This window comes from Mandrillus leucophaeus, unplaced genomic scaffold (genome assembly GCF_000951045.1).
Source record: "Mandrillus leucophaeus isolate KB7577 unplaced genomic scaffold, Mleu.le_1.0 Scaffold7, whole genome shotgun sequence".
Classification (NCBI taxonomy): Eukaryota; Metazoa; Chordata; class Mammalia; order Primates; family Cercopithecidae; genus Mandrillus; species Mandrillus leucophaeus.
In genome coordinates, this window is record NW_012107585.1 from 861,678 (window position 1) to 877,665 (window position 15,988).

General features: G+C 35.6%; 1 protein-coding gene across 1 annotated transcript in view; it reads right to left on the reverse strand.

Annotated features, from left to right (window-relative positions):
- The window catches only part of MED13L (mediator complex subunit 13-like), a 324,163-nt gene that overhangs the window by 53,099 nt on the left and 255,076 nt on the right, over positions 1 to 15,988 (reverse strand). Inside the window, exons 5-9 of the mRNA XM_011964393.1 lie at positions 11,830 to 11,975; positions 9,041 to 9,235; positions 8,492 to 8,680; positions 4,414 to 4,579; positions 2,159 to 2,263 (exon numbers count right to left, since the gene is read on the reverse strand). Coding sequence (XP_011819783.1) covers positions 2,159 to 2,263; positions 4,414 to 4,579; positions 8,492 to 8,680; positions 9,041 to 9,235; positions 11,830 to 11,975 — 801 coding nt within the window. The remainder of the gene's footprint in view (positions 1 to 2,158; positions 2,264 to 4,413; positions 4,580 to 8,491; positions 8,681 to 9,040; positions 9,236 to 11,829; positions 11,976 to 15,988) is intronic.

A 15,988-nucleotide genomic window follows, 5' to 3' on the forward strand; every position in this document is an offset into this window, starting at 1 on the left:
CACTATACGCGTGACTGGTGGTAAGAAGAAACCTGAGGCAGGGCCCAAACATGCAGAAATAGATCATGACTAAAAGAACAAGGAAAGGAGGACTACAATAGACATTTCAAAGGAAGTCAGTGTGAAATCCAGTGACAAATTAAATCTAAAAAGTCTGTACGCTGAGAAGAGAAAATTGTGATAAAAATGACCACAATAGGGTTCCAAGTTTGTGGGGAAGCATATATGGCAAAAATTAAGGATTTTTCTTTTTTTTTTTTTTTGAGACGGAGTCTCGCTCTGTTGCCCAGGCTGGAGTACAGTGGCACGATCTCGGCTCACTACCACCTCCGCCTCCCGGGTTCAAGCAATTCTCCTGCCTCAGCCTCGTGAGCAACTGGGATTACAGGCACGCGCCACCATGGCTGGCTAATTTTTGCATTTTTTAAGCAGAAATGGGGTTTCACCATGTTGAGCAGGCTGGTCTCAAACTCTTGATGCCTTCCAAAGTGCTGGGATTACAGGCGCGAACCACTGCACCCAGCCTAAGCATTTTTCTTAAAGGCATCCCCCAAAATAAAAGACTCTCTGAAAGTCAGGTTGGTACAGAAGTTGGAAAGTCAATGGAATGGTGCCTTGGTATGCATATGGTTATAAAAAAAAAGACCTGAAGATATGTGCATTTGGCAAAGAAATACAGTAATAATTCCAGAAAACAAAAAGGAAAACATTATTTGTTTATTTACACTTAATGTGTTACAAAAATAATTCCAGGTAGCTAATAAAAACGTGTAAAAATCAGTAAATAGTTTATTTTTTTAAGTGAAAAAATCTGGGCTAAGGTAAGCACAGGGAAAATAAGATGAAAGAAAAGTTAAATACACTACAATTTATATCCTATGTATGTGCTAAAGCTGGGCCTTAACTTGGCTGTGAACTGTCCATACATCAAAGTTACTGGGAACATACTTTTTGTCACACAATTCACAACAGCCTAGAGACAAGAGTAAAGTAGTATTCAGCTGTAGCATACCACACCTACTAACACCAGAGAGAGGCTCTCACATGCTCAGAGAGGGAACCCTTAGTGAGCAAACAACTTCTTCAAAAACATCCTCCCTGAAAAATCAATAATGAGATTCATTAGGCTTATCCTTACATCTCTCAACAAGAGGCTGCCAAGGCAGAGCTTGATAAAAGAATCACCTCAAGAGGCAGCGGAGAAGAGGAAAAGGTGTCAAAGCTGTTCCCTAAGTGTACACACGCAGCAGTTTGCATATATGCAGGGGGCATATGGACCACCTCCTCAGCGTGAAGCCAAGTCACTCATGCTACATTAAGAAGCCCTGATCTCACTAGAGACATGAATGGCCATCTTCTAAATATGCTTATCTCACCTGAACTTTTTATCCACATTGAACAGTATCAAATTTGAAAGTGTATATTTCAGAGGCAAGGCTACTCAAAATAGCCCAGTCTAGGTGAAAAATCACCACCACTTCTTCTAACTGTCAAATGAGCTGGGGGATAAGACTTAAACGCCCACTTAAAGAATTTAAGAACCCTAATGAAAATCCGTAACGATAAGATTCTTTACTACAACAAAGAGTGGCAAGTCAATGGAATATCCAAGAAGAATGCAAAAATTTTCTACAAAAAAGCAATCTGAGGCCATATCCAAAGAACTAAATGAATAAGCAACTAAGATACCATGACTGCAACAATTTTAGCTTTTAGCAGTTGTGACCAAATACCTGTCTCAATCAAAAAACACCACTGCTAGCAACAAAACAAATTATCTACAGAAAGTCTCTTTAATCCAAATTCTATTGACTCAAGTCAATCTGTTTTTAATGTGTATCTCTACTTTAAAATTAAGAGTAGTTAAATAGTCATTTAAAGGGCTAAGAATTGTCTTGTCAAACTGACGCCTTTAGTTTTGAAGCTGCTAACCAGAAAAAAAGTTGTGGGAGCAATTTGTTAACAGGGCCGACTGTCTAACAAACTCTGAGTCCTGACGATAAAACTGTATCATCTGCATATAAGAGAAAAACTCTTTTTCTTCTGTACTGGAGGAGAATGGAGAATCAGGAAGAACTGATCTGTGAGGCCAGGAGAGGAATCAACAAGATGCGCCATCATTCGATCTTACTACTATTTTGTTTTTTTTATTACCTACCTGGAACAAGAACAGCTGACTCTTTGGGTTGGATCCACAAAATCCCAAGTAGCAGGATTGCTAGCAGGCTCTTCTTCAAGAGTTGGAGTTGACATTTGGCTCCTCCTAAAAGGGTTAAAAATGTGACTTATGTGTGAACGTAATACCCATACTCCTGGGGAGAAAAATGTTCAGGAGTTGAATACATTTCACTCACACAGTAATGATATCCTGTTCAAAATGTTTCTATTTGGCTGGGCGCATGTGGTTCATACCTGTAATCCCAGCATTTTGGGAGGCTAAGGTGGGCGGCTCGCTTGAGTCCAGGAGTTTGAGACCATCCTGGGCAACATGGCGAAACCCCATACATACAAAAAAATACAAAAATTAGCCAGGCACAGTGGTGTTTGCCTGTAGTCCCAGATACTTGGGAGGCTGAGGTGACTGCTTATCTGTAGCATATAAATTCTGAGTCAGGAATGATGGTGATGCTGAACAACCACAGATTATCCACATGGGTGGCTGAGATAGACACCTTTGCTTACCGATGGTTCAATGTACACAAACTGTGTTCCATGCACAAAATTGTTTTAAGACATTGTATAAAATTAACCTTTAGGCTATGTGCACATGAAACATAAAAAAACTTTGTGCTTAGACTTAAGACCCATCCCCAAGATATCTCACTAAGTATATGCAAATATTCCAAAATCTAAAAATCTGAACAAACACTTCTGGTCCCACGAACTTTGGATAAGATACTCATCCTGTAAAATATTTACTAGCATTTAAGAGCAACACTCCTAATGTGAAATAAAAAAACAGAAGTATCTCCTACATATCACTGATAATTGGTAGCAAAAAGCAGATACCTTTATTACACAATGAATTAACAATAAGGGGCAATATTTTTGGATTGTTGATTTTGCTACAGCAGATACTGCAAAGTGTTTCAACAGAGGCTCTATAGGGCGTTCTCCCACTCTCTGCCCTCCACTGCCCTCCTGGTTGTCTCGTCTCCCTGTTCTGTGCTGCTGAGAGAGTGACTATGATCTGTTAAGAGTTGTGGAGGTGTAAAGTTGATGATGATTAAAAATCAAAGACGATAAATGAAAGGAAAAGAAAAAGCAAATGTTTACTTGGAAATAATCTAGGCATTGCAGATGGAAGTAAAAATATCTGTACCAATTATTCTAAAGGAAAGGATCATTTTAAAGTGACTAGAGATAGCTTTTTAATTCTAGAACGTGACATGATTTTCCACTACAATTATTTTACAGTTATCTACTACATCTTCAATGGCCTATTCTAGAATCAATTTATTGGCCAATAAATATTTAGTATGAACTTGCTAAAAGCTGGGTAAAAAAGGACAGGTTTTAAATATGTATCAAAACTTGGAATAGTAGTCACTTAAGAAACATTTCATTGGCTTCTACATGAAGGAAATTATTGGAAGTTACTGACACGCATGTCCATATTCATTCTGTTTCAGAGAATCAAGACTCATTTGTCTACTTTCATTAGTCAAGAAACTAGACATCTACTCATATTAAAACAGATATAAAACTGTGCTGATTATGTTTACATAAATCTTGATAAGCGGAATAGCACTTATTGACTACTGTTTGTCATTATCGTTTAGGCAATAAAATAATCAGCAGCAGTCTTCTCTAAAAAATCAATTCTCCCCTTTTTCCAAAAGTATGTTAAAGAAGAAAGGCAGGGAGATTGGAAAGGAAGGAAAGTTAGGTGGGGAAAGAAAAGAACATAATTTTCTCAAATCAACAAACAGGAGCACGGCAGATAATAAACACCCCTCCAACTGTCATCAGTCTAGTTCAAAATGTATTGTTAATTACAACTAAGGCCAGTACACAATAGTAAATCAGCAAGGAAGGTTCTTTCCCTTCCTAATAGGGAAGCACTCATACACTGATATACAAGGAAAAACTAAACCCACTGGTTACTGTCCTGACACCCACAGTAAATCTCTGTGCCAGCTGTGCTACAAAATGTCAGGTCAACACCATGCCAATCTGTACAGTATCAGGAACTTCGAAAACTTCCTCAATAATGAAATCAAGTACAGTAAATGTCTTGATTTTAACATCTTTATTTCAAATTTTGTTCTATTAAATTCAAAAAGATGCAATACTAATCTGGTGACTTCTCAAATTTGGTCACACAATACTGCAATATGATTGACATTTTTCAGGTAGCAATCAAGGAGATGGCTACTAAACTATGATCTAGACATAATCGAGAAAACATACTTGGACTGGGTTCTGTTGAGGATGCATTCCTTCCAGACTCGATGGACCATATGATTGTGGAGTTTTGGAGGAATCTTCCCCGATCTCTTTGGACTGTGCATAGTTATCATCCCCCCATCTTGGGAAACTAGGTGACTGGCAGCACTCTGCATACCTCCACTCTCACCTGAAAAAAAAAAGGCAATTTGGAAAGTTAAGATTTTCTGAAAAGGTTTCCTACTTCATAGACTACTATCTTATTTAACATAAATATGCATTTTAATTGTTGAAAGTCACATACATGTCGCTTTTCCCCTATTCCCTGGCAATAACACTATCTGTAATTATGAGTAAAATTTGTGTCAGAATGGATTTTTTCCCTGAAACTTTGACCATATGATTCTTTGTTCTCTCACTAAATCATCTAATCAGATGAACACTCACACACCCATAAGGGCACACACATAGAGAGGCACTCCTACTCCACATGTATTGGATACAACTCAGAAGGAAGGGTTCATACATTACAATATTAAAGATGCAAACTTCCACTGACTGTTTTAGATTTTTAAATCTTAACACAGTCAGTGAGTTTCGAGGCAAAAGGAAACAGTAGAGGGAGCTTTATACTCATGTAGCTAAATGGCTGTGGATCAGCAGCACACAGTGCGCTGGATAGGAAAAAGAAAAGTAATGGCACAAAGCTTTTTTAACAAGGTCAAATTTTAAATTTGTGTGTGGTACTGTTTGTCCTTATGCCTGACACCATGTATTTAAAACTTAGTACTAAAACACTGAGAGAGGTTGTCTTGACATTTTATGTCAGAGGACTAAAAATTCATTGGTTTCTCTCTAGTAACTCCACTTAGTTTTTCCAAATACAGTGGTTATGAATATAATCTATTTCTTTCAATTATGTTCATTATGATTGTTGACGATACTGGTTGTTGTTTACATTTTGAGTATTTTACTACTTCTATCTTATATAGGACAAATACTAAAGTCAATTTCCAGTATTAAATTCTGACTGAATCACTTTTATCTATTTGACTTAGTAAGTATATTATGGATTTTCTTCTCAATAGAACTATGATGCAAAACATCTTAACGAAAGTCAAGATGAAAAAGAAAGAAGCAACCTTATAACAGAAACTAAGTATTCTTATTATCAATGAAAGATGATGATAATATGAGCTAAATGATCAGGCTTACGTCTATTAAAGAAAAAAAAGACCCAAATGCTTATATTCTAAGGAAATGAAGCACTCATTTCCGATAAAAGTATTACCATATTACAAATGAGATAAGAAATTTGAACTTTCTTTGCTACCTTTTATTTTAAAAGTTCCCAACTTGGTTCATGATGCAAAAGAATTAATTTCAATTTTACAATTGCTTTCCAAATACCAATTATAAAACTAGGCAAACTGAAGAAACAAACAGAAGTAGATAACACAGACCTTCTCTCGGAAACATCCTACAATACAGCTAAAGAGATCATATGCCCATGGTATCATAAAGAAACAATTTATGACCAAGAAAAGAAACAGTAGGGAGAAACAAGCCACACAGACTCTTGTGACTAAAGCTAGGCTGAAGCTTTTCAGTAGCACTTAAATGACTGAACTAAAATCTGAGTGGTATCTTAGATGGAATTAAATAAGACTTGTTACTCCAAGATGTTAAAATGCATGTTGAATGTTGTTACTTGCAATTGCCTCTACATATCAAAGAGGCAAGTGGATATACCAATCCAGATAAGGTATGAGTAACATCACTAATACCATTTGGCCCTACTAAGCCCTCTGCTAATCCAGGAGAACCTTGGCGTTTTTTTATAGGACAAAGTAGCCCATTCTGTCCTATATCTAGAAAAACATGGCATTCAACTACAGAATGTCAAGGCTGACCAGGATACTCTCCAATACAGCATTAAGACTCCTAACCTGTAATTCAACACCCTATGATATGAAAATTTAGGCAAATTCATTTTACCGCAAGGATATTGGCAGCTTTTGTTCAGTTTCATGTGTTTATTTTAAGGAATAAGGCGACGACATCAGGGGATTTATTTATCCAAGGCCTAACACAATAGCATACAGAGTTAGGGGGGAAGGAATTTGAAGATCCATAGTTAATTATTCCACATTGAAATTCCCCATCAACAAAACCTCTTGTTTCTGAATTATGACTATTAAGACTTCTGAACCGACCAGAGGTCAAGCATCATGCACACAGCAGACCTTCAATTTTAAGTTGAACACAAATTTCACTAAGCACAAGGCAAAACAAAAACAGACAAACAAAAGTGGATAACTTAATAATGTAGTACAATTGTTAAAAATCCAAATTGTGATGTGACATTAAAAACTTTTCAAAATACTGATAATTCTAATTTTTATATCTATGATGATTACTACAAAAGACTGTGAAAGTTCTTTTTTAGTTGAATACAGTTGATTGATGACAAATCCTTTCAAGGAATCATCCAGATTCTCTGCTCTACCAAATGAAAGCTGGAAGTACTTTTTTATTTTTATGAGACAGGGTCCAGCTCTGTCGCCCATGCTGGAGTGCACTGATGCTATCTTGGCTCACGAAAACCACCTCCTGGGCTCAAGCCATCCTCCCACCTCAGCCTCCCAAGTAGCTGGAATTACAGGCATTTGTCACCACGCACAGCTAATTTTTGTTTTTTTTTTTGTAGAAACAGGATTCCACCATGTTGCCCAGGATGGTCTGAAACTCCTGAGCTCAAGCGATCCACCTGCCATGACCTTCCAAAATGCTGGGATTACAGGCATAAGCCACTATGCCTGGCCTTGGATGTACTTTTTTCTTTTTGTTTTGTTTTAAACCATCTCAGCAAATACATGGCTCTAAAAAACAGACATGTCCATTTCCATTCTCCCACAAAACATCTGAGTAATGTCCTCCAGATAATGTGTGCTAAACTTCGAGTTTTGAATATTGCTTTAAATTATTGCTATCACTTGTATATGACTATTGTTTACCAAGCACTTGTATATATTACCTAATACGTACTACAATCCAATAAAGTACGTATTTATCAGAAAAAATAACTGAGATTCAGAAAAACTATGAGAATTAAATAAGGTCACTCACCTTGTGAATGATATAGCCAGGTTTTATAACTAGGTGTGTTCAGTCACAAAGTTTATGCTTTTCCCCAATATCTTCTTTAACTATAAACATTTATGTAATGCCCACTACTTGCCACGAATTATGCTAGAAACTTTGAAATTTTGCCTTACTCTGGTAATTTTCATGAGGATTACGTATGTATCACGCTTGATAGTTTATTTTCAAAGTTTAGCAGCCAAGGCTTTATTTACTCTAATGTTCCTGCCAGCTTGGCCTACATTCAACGCTTATAAATAAATAATCTCATTTCAGCTCAAGTATGATGAGTATCCTTTCCATACTGACCACATTTCTAATTAAAGTGAGGTCAACTACAACAACAACAAAGTTAACAGAGGAACTATACTACTCAACAAAGAAGACAAAAATACTCCCAATTTAAACAATTTCTGAATTTTTCCATGAAGACAGGCAGTTCCCACTGTCAAAATTGTCCCATATAATTAATATTTATTATTAATGCAGACACATTACTGACAGGAAAAAGTATTTATTTAGAGCTCCTAATCACTAGTCTAACTTTACATCTAACAGGGAAAAGAGTTGTCCAAGGCCTGTCCCTGGCTGACAATGGTCACTGGGGCAGAGACTTCAGTCATTCTCTGATTTAGTATTCTTCAGTTGTTCAAAATTATTTAAAAAAACAACCTACATTTTATCTATATGTGAACACACACACGTAAAGGGGCAGACCTTAAAAGAATCTAAACTATTTAATAACAATAAAGACTAATATGGACAGAGTTAAAATTCTGAAGTATAGGAATTCTGTGTGTTGATAGTTTTCCTTCTCCATTTTGTAAAATCCTTACGTTACTCTACTACCTCCATCTCTTCCAAGAGGAATTTCTGTTTTCTCACCTGTTCCATGGTAGGTAGACTATACAATTGTCTGGGATCTCTTCCCCCCAGGACACTCCTGGATCCTACTCACCTAGGATGGCCTGTTCTGGAGAGGTGGGAGGGGTCAGAGGCATCCCACAGTTACTTGGGTCCTTCACACTACCAAGCCCTTGCTGCCCAACTGTAATGTGGCCTCCAGCACTGGCAACACTCTGAGGAACCGGGATGTCATTCTGAGAGATCAAAACAAATGCTGAAGGGTAAACCATCCGAACACCACCTATAAGCAAAGAGAACAAGGAAAGAACCAGGACTGAGAAAGACTTCACACAAGACTCCCAATTTTATGATTCTAGTGGTGAAAATGACGCTCATGAAGTACTGCCAAAAGTGATAGGCTCCATTCTCTCATAAGTTAATAGCTGTTAGACATGTGTTCCAACATGATGCATGTGGAATACAGGGACCAAGGGTGCTTCAGGCAAGTTAACTACTCAGCATATACCATTGTGTCAAGAGAATTTCTTTAAAAAGATGGGAAAATTATGGAGATTATTTCTGATGAATCTAAATGATTATCTTTTTAAATTAAGGAAGAGGAAGAAGAACAAAGTTCTTCAGGCAAAATATTTTCTCTTACCAACAATTACTTCAACTGCCACAGGGAAATCATCATCATATCCCAACTCGTCTTCCTCTTTCGATTCCTCTTTCTTTTTTAGCACCATCGGGTAGAAATACTGCCATTCCTCAATCAACTTACGAGTGGCTGGGTCTGACATCTTGTATGCTTGGCCTGTTAGCGTCCCATTTAATCCATAAGGACTTACCAGTACTATAGAGGGGAGGAGAAACACATGCTAAACATTAGAGAAATAATTCCTACTTAAGTGCAACACTACATATGTGGTAATTTTAGATTACAGTATCACTGAATGTACATTGCTCTTTATTTCCTAACTCTATTTAAAGTATGATTTAAAACAAATTTTTTAAAAAATTATTTTTGTAGACACTGGGTCTCCCTATGTTGCTCAGGCTGGTCTTGAACTCCTAGGGTCAAGTGATGCTCCCGCTTTAGCCATGAAAGTATGATATTTTGAAGTCTCTTATTTTAAAATTTATTATTTATACACCTCTCACTTCTCACAATTTTTAAAGGAAATAAAATATGGATAGTCCAATGTTATCAGACAGCTATGCTTTGAAGCATATACATATGTTTAATAATAGCTTGTACAATATAAACACTGAATCTTCCAAAACAGAAGAAAATCATTCAACACATATACCCCAAACGCTGCCTAAAACTTGAACACTCTTGTGGTTCCTGAGACTCCCTAAACATCTGTGGTAATCAAAGAATAACATATAAATAAAATTTCTAACAGTAGGAAAGTCTTAATATAAAAAAGCTTGAAGCATAATAGTTATCATTTCTGTTTTGACTGTTTTAGAAGTCTGTTGATAAAACAACTCTAAGTAAAATTTTATTTAACTCAACGTAAAGGACCCAAAATCCATCTTCTTTCAGTATTTGACCTTGATGTCATTTTCACTGAGTCTGACACAAAAATATAGTTAACATAGTACTGTGAATTACCCAGCCAATTCACAGCCTTGGAGTGAGTACTTCAATCTTCCAAATAATACTTTCCTAAAGATAAAGACTACTTTTTCTTAATTCTAATTTTTTACAAAAACTCAGCATGGTCATTAAACGGAATGTCTTCTTTTTTTAATTTTTTAAAGAGCTAGATCGTATGTCACATCAATCAAGAGAGAGATAGCTATTGGCATTACATGTATCGTGGAGTCTTTCTGCTGTTCCTCAATGATCCAAATGGGATAAAAATACTGACTCCAACACACACAATTAATCAAATGTAATTTTTTTGCAATAATGCTTCCAGGAAATTCCCACATCAATTGGGATAATTATGCTCATCATAATTATCCATAAGGACAGCAACTGCCTTAGTATGGTCTTCCTCCACACCAATCATGGAAAATAAGCAGAAGAATGCTCCACAAAAGTATTCTAAGACTTCCATCAGTGACAAAAATCAGAAAAACTAAAAGTGGTCTATAGGGACCTGGTATTCCTAACATTATTGTTCCCAACTTTGAAGATTAGAAAGTAAGTTCTCTTCCCTCATGACTAGTTATTCCTACTGTTATTACCATAACTAAATGCTTTTATTCTGAGTGATAAAATGTTGGATGAAGTCAGATGGTCCTGAGCACTTTTACATTCAAGAAAACAGTATTTTAAAAATTCTGACAAGCCACAATTTGCAAATACTGTACAATTTGTACTACACGGTTTAAGAATTGGGTTTTGAATATTCTAGTAGTTCATACACTAAACACCTAACTTTACACAGCTTAAAATTTATTGCAGTAGGGGAGTTGGAGTTAAAAATTAGGACACAGTTAAATGTGGATTCAATGTTCTTTCTTATCTCAAAAAAAAAAAAAAGTTTTATTATCTTTGGTGCAAGAAACAGATGCTTTCATTGAATTAAATCAGAATAGTTTATAGAAAACAAAAAATAAACACAATGGAGGCTAAATGCTCATGACAGGCTGTTACAACAATTATAATATTTTAGTCAAGTCTGTTAAAATATCAGTGTTTTTTAAAATTATATTGTGTGATATGCTAAGACCATTTCAACCAGACATCTCTAATAATGACATATGACTGAACCAAAAAAAGATTGTCTCCATATGGTTCAATCTAATATAACATTTAAAAGCTGTTACTCACAGAAAATTCTGAATTCCAAAGACAAAACAAAGATTTGTAATGCTCAGATCAAAAGGACATGAAGTTATTTTGGTGATATCTAGGTGGTAAAGCTGAGAATTAATGAAAATATGAATGTATGAGTTAAATTACAACTAAATACCTATTACCAATGGAGTTTAAAATTAAAACAAAACAAAGGAACATCGCTAAAGAAACTATACACTGTATAATTCTAGAACTTTGATTCTGATTGAAATTTCAAATACTAAGTATAATGGTAATCTTCTATAAACCATTACATTCCTAAAACCTTGTTAATAAACACAACAATGAAAACCTTTAATTTGTGACTTTGGTCAATTACTCATTGAATTATATTTTTCAAGTATTTACTGATTTTCTTTTGTTCTTTAGGAAATTCTACATTTTATTCTTACAAAAGAATATACGTAAGACCATCTTATATATGCGAGAAGCTTCAGCAAAAAACTCACACACTATTACTACTGAATTATGAAATGGTAGTCTTTTCTTCCTTCTTCAAAATCTGACCCTTATGCTTAGTTTTACAATGTCCATTTAAGATAATGTCTCACCCTGCAAAACTTTACTGGGCAAGATGGTTATCCACTGGGTAGTGGATAGGGGTGGAGAGCAGGAACATCCACACTTACCTTGAAATGGTGCAGGTGAAGACTGAGCCATGTGTATATGCTCCTCATTGATCAAATAAATTGGCTGGTGCTGGGCAATCTCCACACTTGTGCATACATTACTTTCTCCATGTAGAAAAAATGTGAAAGCACAGGACAAATGCTCACTACAAAAGAGAGAATGAGAAACTCAACTTTATATTTTGGTAGGAAATGGGTGCTAGAAACAGGAACTACAGGTAAGATACAACTCTACTTTATCAACCGTCCAGTAAGGCTGACTTCTAATTATGGGCAAAACAGAAACTTCTAATTCATTATTGACAAACTAAGCCATCAGAAAAATCTGGAAATACGAATATACTGCAATGAGAACTTCTGTAAGTTACTGTACAAAATGTTTCCAGTTTCATTTGCACAAAATCTCTTATGCCAACTATACCTAAGAACAGAGAATTGAAATAGTTTTCTATTGTCCCAGTGTCCAGCACATGACAAGCCAGTGGTCACTGGGCCACTTTAAAAAGTAAGTATTTTAAGTGTTTATTCATTTATTTGACGTTCAGTCAAATAAATGAATAAACAGTCAAATAAATGAATAAACACTTAAAATACTTACTTTTTAAAGTGGCCCAGTGACCCAGCATAACAGCTCACACCTGTAATTCCAATGTTTTGAGAGGCTGAGGCAGGAGGATAACTTGAGCCCAGAGTTCAAAACCAGCATGGACAGCATAAGATCTCATCTCCACCAAAAATAAATAAATGAATTAGCCAGGCACGGTGGTGTGTGCCTGTAGTCCTAGCTCCTGAGGAGGCTGAGGTGGGGGGATTGCTTGAGCCCAAGGGTTCGAGGCTGCAGTGAACTGTGATCACGCCACTGCACTCCACCATGGACAACAGAGCAAGACCCCTGTCTCAAAAAGAGTGGCTTACGAACAAGATCAGAAACCAACCCTGAGCACACTTTTTCAAAATTGTAACTCTGGCCCTAAGATAGCCATACGTATCTCCATTTCTCAAAACATCTGATAAGAACATTTGCCTGATGAAACAAAATCATTTTTACTAAATAAAGCCAAGCAACCACAATTTTTAAAAGTCATCTCAAAGATGCTGCTTCTTTCCAAAACTTCTCTAAAATATTATAAAGTACATTTGGAGTATGACTCAAAAAAAAAAAATGTTGTTCAAAGTGCAAAATTATAATGCTTGAAAGGAAAAAAATGAAATAAAATTAAAATGTTTCTCTATCACACAGTGACATATATATATTCTTCTTTGACCAGTATGTTTAGATAACATTTTTTGTTTTACCAAAATATGACATTTCACCAAAGGAAACACCCAGTCTTGGTATCTGGGTATTTAGCATGACAGAGTAAATTCAAGATAGTGACTACAATTTTAAAAGAATTTTGAAAAAAGTTTTAAAAACCCTTGATACCATACTTCTAAGTTTATAAAGTTCACAAAAGTAAAAATGTACATAATTTGAACATCTATAGGTATAAAATAATATAAATAGTAAAAACACTCTGTCCTTTATGAAAATGACACTAGCAACACACCATCTTCTACATACATTATACCTGGCACATTAAATAGGACCAAAATACAGTTTTACTGATTGTGGATTGGCTTATTTTTCAACTGTAAATTTCGGCTAAGGGAGTTTGAGCTGACTTATCCCTATTCATGCCCACTATCCCATGTAGTTACTAGCTTATTTATAAGAAGCTGGTGGGAGAAATAAATGTAGGCCATAGCCACAGAACATGTTCTCTATTCCACCAAGTCCCAACTGTGCATGAGAACAAATACAACCAACATTTATCTAAGAACGGTGCAAGGAGTCTGAAGTGACACTGAAGAAAACACAGTCCTTGCCCTCAAGGAGCATATTCACCAGCAAGAGGCTGATATGAAAGCACACAAATAAAATAAAGCCAGGCACAAACATACAAATAATAATAAAATGCCACAGAAAGGCTAAGGAGTAGTGATTTCTTCAATTAAGAATATACGAATGCTTTAAGAAGACAAGAACAAATGAAAATTTGAGAAATGTCCATTCAGGTATTTTGCCCAGCTTTTAATCTGGTTGGTTTCTGCTACTGACTTGACTTCCTTAGATATTCCACATATTAATCCCCTGTCAGATATATAGTTTGCAAATATTTTCTCCTATTCTGTGGGTTACCCTTTCACTCTGTTGGTCAATTCCTTTGCTGTGCAGAAACTTTTCAGTTTTATATAATCCCATTTTCTATATTTGCTTTCATTACCTGGACCTTTGAGGTTTTATTTTTAAAATCCTTGCCCAGATCAACGAATGTGAAGAAGGATTTCTCCTATGGTTTCTTCTAGTAGTTTCATACTTTTTAATTTTTTTGAATTGGTTTTGTATGTGGTGAGAAATAGGGGTCTAGTTTCATTTCTCTGCATGTAAAAATTCAATTTTCCTAGCATCGTTTTTTGAAGACATTATTCTTTCCTCCAGTATGTGCTCTTGGCACCTTTTAAATCAAGTATCTGTTGATAAGTGAATTTATTTCTGGGTTCTCTACTCTGTTCCATTGATTTACGTGTCTGTTTTTATGCCAGTGTCATGCCATTTTGATCACTATAGCTTTATAGTATATTTTGAAGTCGGGTAGTGTGATGTATCCCCCCACCACCGCTTTGTTCTGAAAATAAAACATGCAAACGGCTAACAGGTATATAGAAAAAATGTTCACATGAGTAATCAGGGAAATGCAAATCAAAACCACAGTAAGATATCCCTTCACTTCAATTAAAATGGATATCATCAAAAAGATAACAGATAACAAGTGTTGGCAAGGATGTGAAGAAAAGAGGATATTTATACATTGTTGGTGGAAATGTAAATTAAGACAGCAATTATGAAAAACAGTATAAAGATTCCTCAAAATGTTAGAAATACAACTACCATATGATTCAGTAATCCCACCACTGGGGATATACACAAAGGAAATGAACTCAGTATGTCGAAGAGTTATCTGCACTCCCATGCTTATTCATTATTATTCACAATAGTTAAGATATGGAATCAACCTAAGTGTCCATCAACGGATGAATGAATAAAGAAAATGTGGTATATAATACACAACGGAATACTATTAAGTTATAGAATGAAATCCTGTCATTTGAGACAACATGGATGAACCTGGAGGACATTATGTTAAATGAAATAGGTCAGACACAAAAAGACAAATACCACATGAATCTAAAAAAGCTGATCTCATATAAGTAGAGAGCAGAATTGTGATTATTAGAGGCAGGGGAGGGGAAGGGAAAAGATGGAGGAGGTTAGCCAACAGTTACAGTTAGGAACAATACGTTCTAGTATTCTAATGCAGTTGGATAACTAGTCAACAGTAATGCATTGTATATCTCAAAATAGGTAAAACAGAGAATGTTCTTACCACAGAGAAATGATAAATGTTTGAGGTTATGGATTTGTTACTTACCCTGATTTGATCGTTACATACTATATACTGGTATCCAAGCATCACTTTGTAGCTCATAAATACATACAATTATTATGTGTCAATTTAAAATAAAATAGAACTAAAAAAAAAAAAAAAGAAAGAAAATAGGGTTTAATAGTAGAAAGAAAAGAAAAAGTAAGAGAAACCATGAGGCAAAGAACAGATGTGGTTACGAGAAGGATGTTGTTTGGAAACTCTTAACAGAGGAATGGTGGGATGTGACTGGAAAGGAGTCAAAAAAAGGATGTTGGAGGCCATCCCTTAAGACATCGAAAGACTCGTATATGCAAAATAACAGAGAGTTAATTTTAAGGATTGGTTTTAGAAAGTTTAAAGAATTCTTATAAAAATTTCAAAATAGGTTTCATTTGAATTTGCCATGTCCCAAAACACAGTGAGAAGCATAAATTTAAAAAAAAAAAAAATCAAAATCAAATCAAGTATCTTTTATATAGATAACTTAAAAAAACCAAAATGTTCTTTTAAAAGCGACACTGAAAACAAGAAAAATAGAAGTTATAGTGGAGCAGGGCGTGGTGGCTCACGCCTGTAATCCCAGCACTTTGGGAGGCTGAGATGGGCGGATCACGAGGTCAGGAGATCGAGACCATCCTGGCTAACACGGTGAAATCCCGTCTCTACTAAAAATACAAAAAATTAGCCGG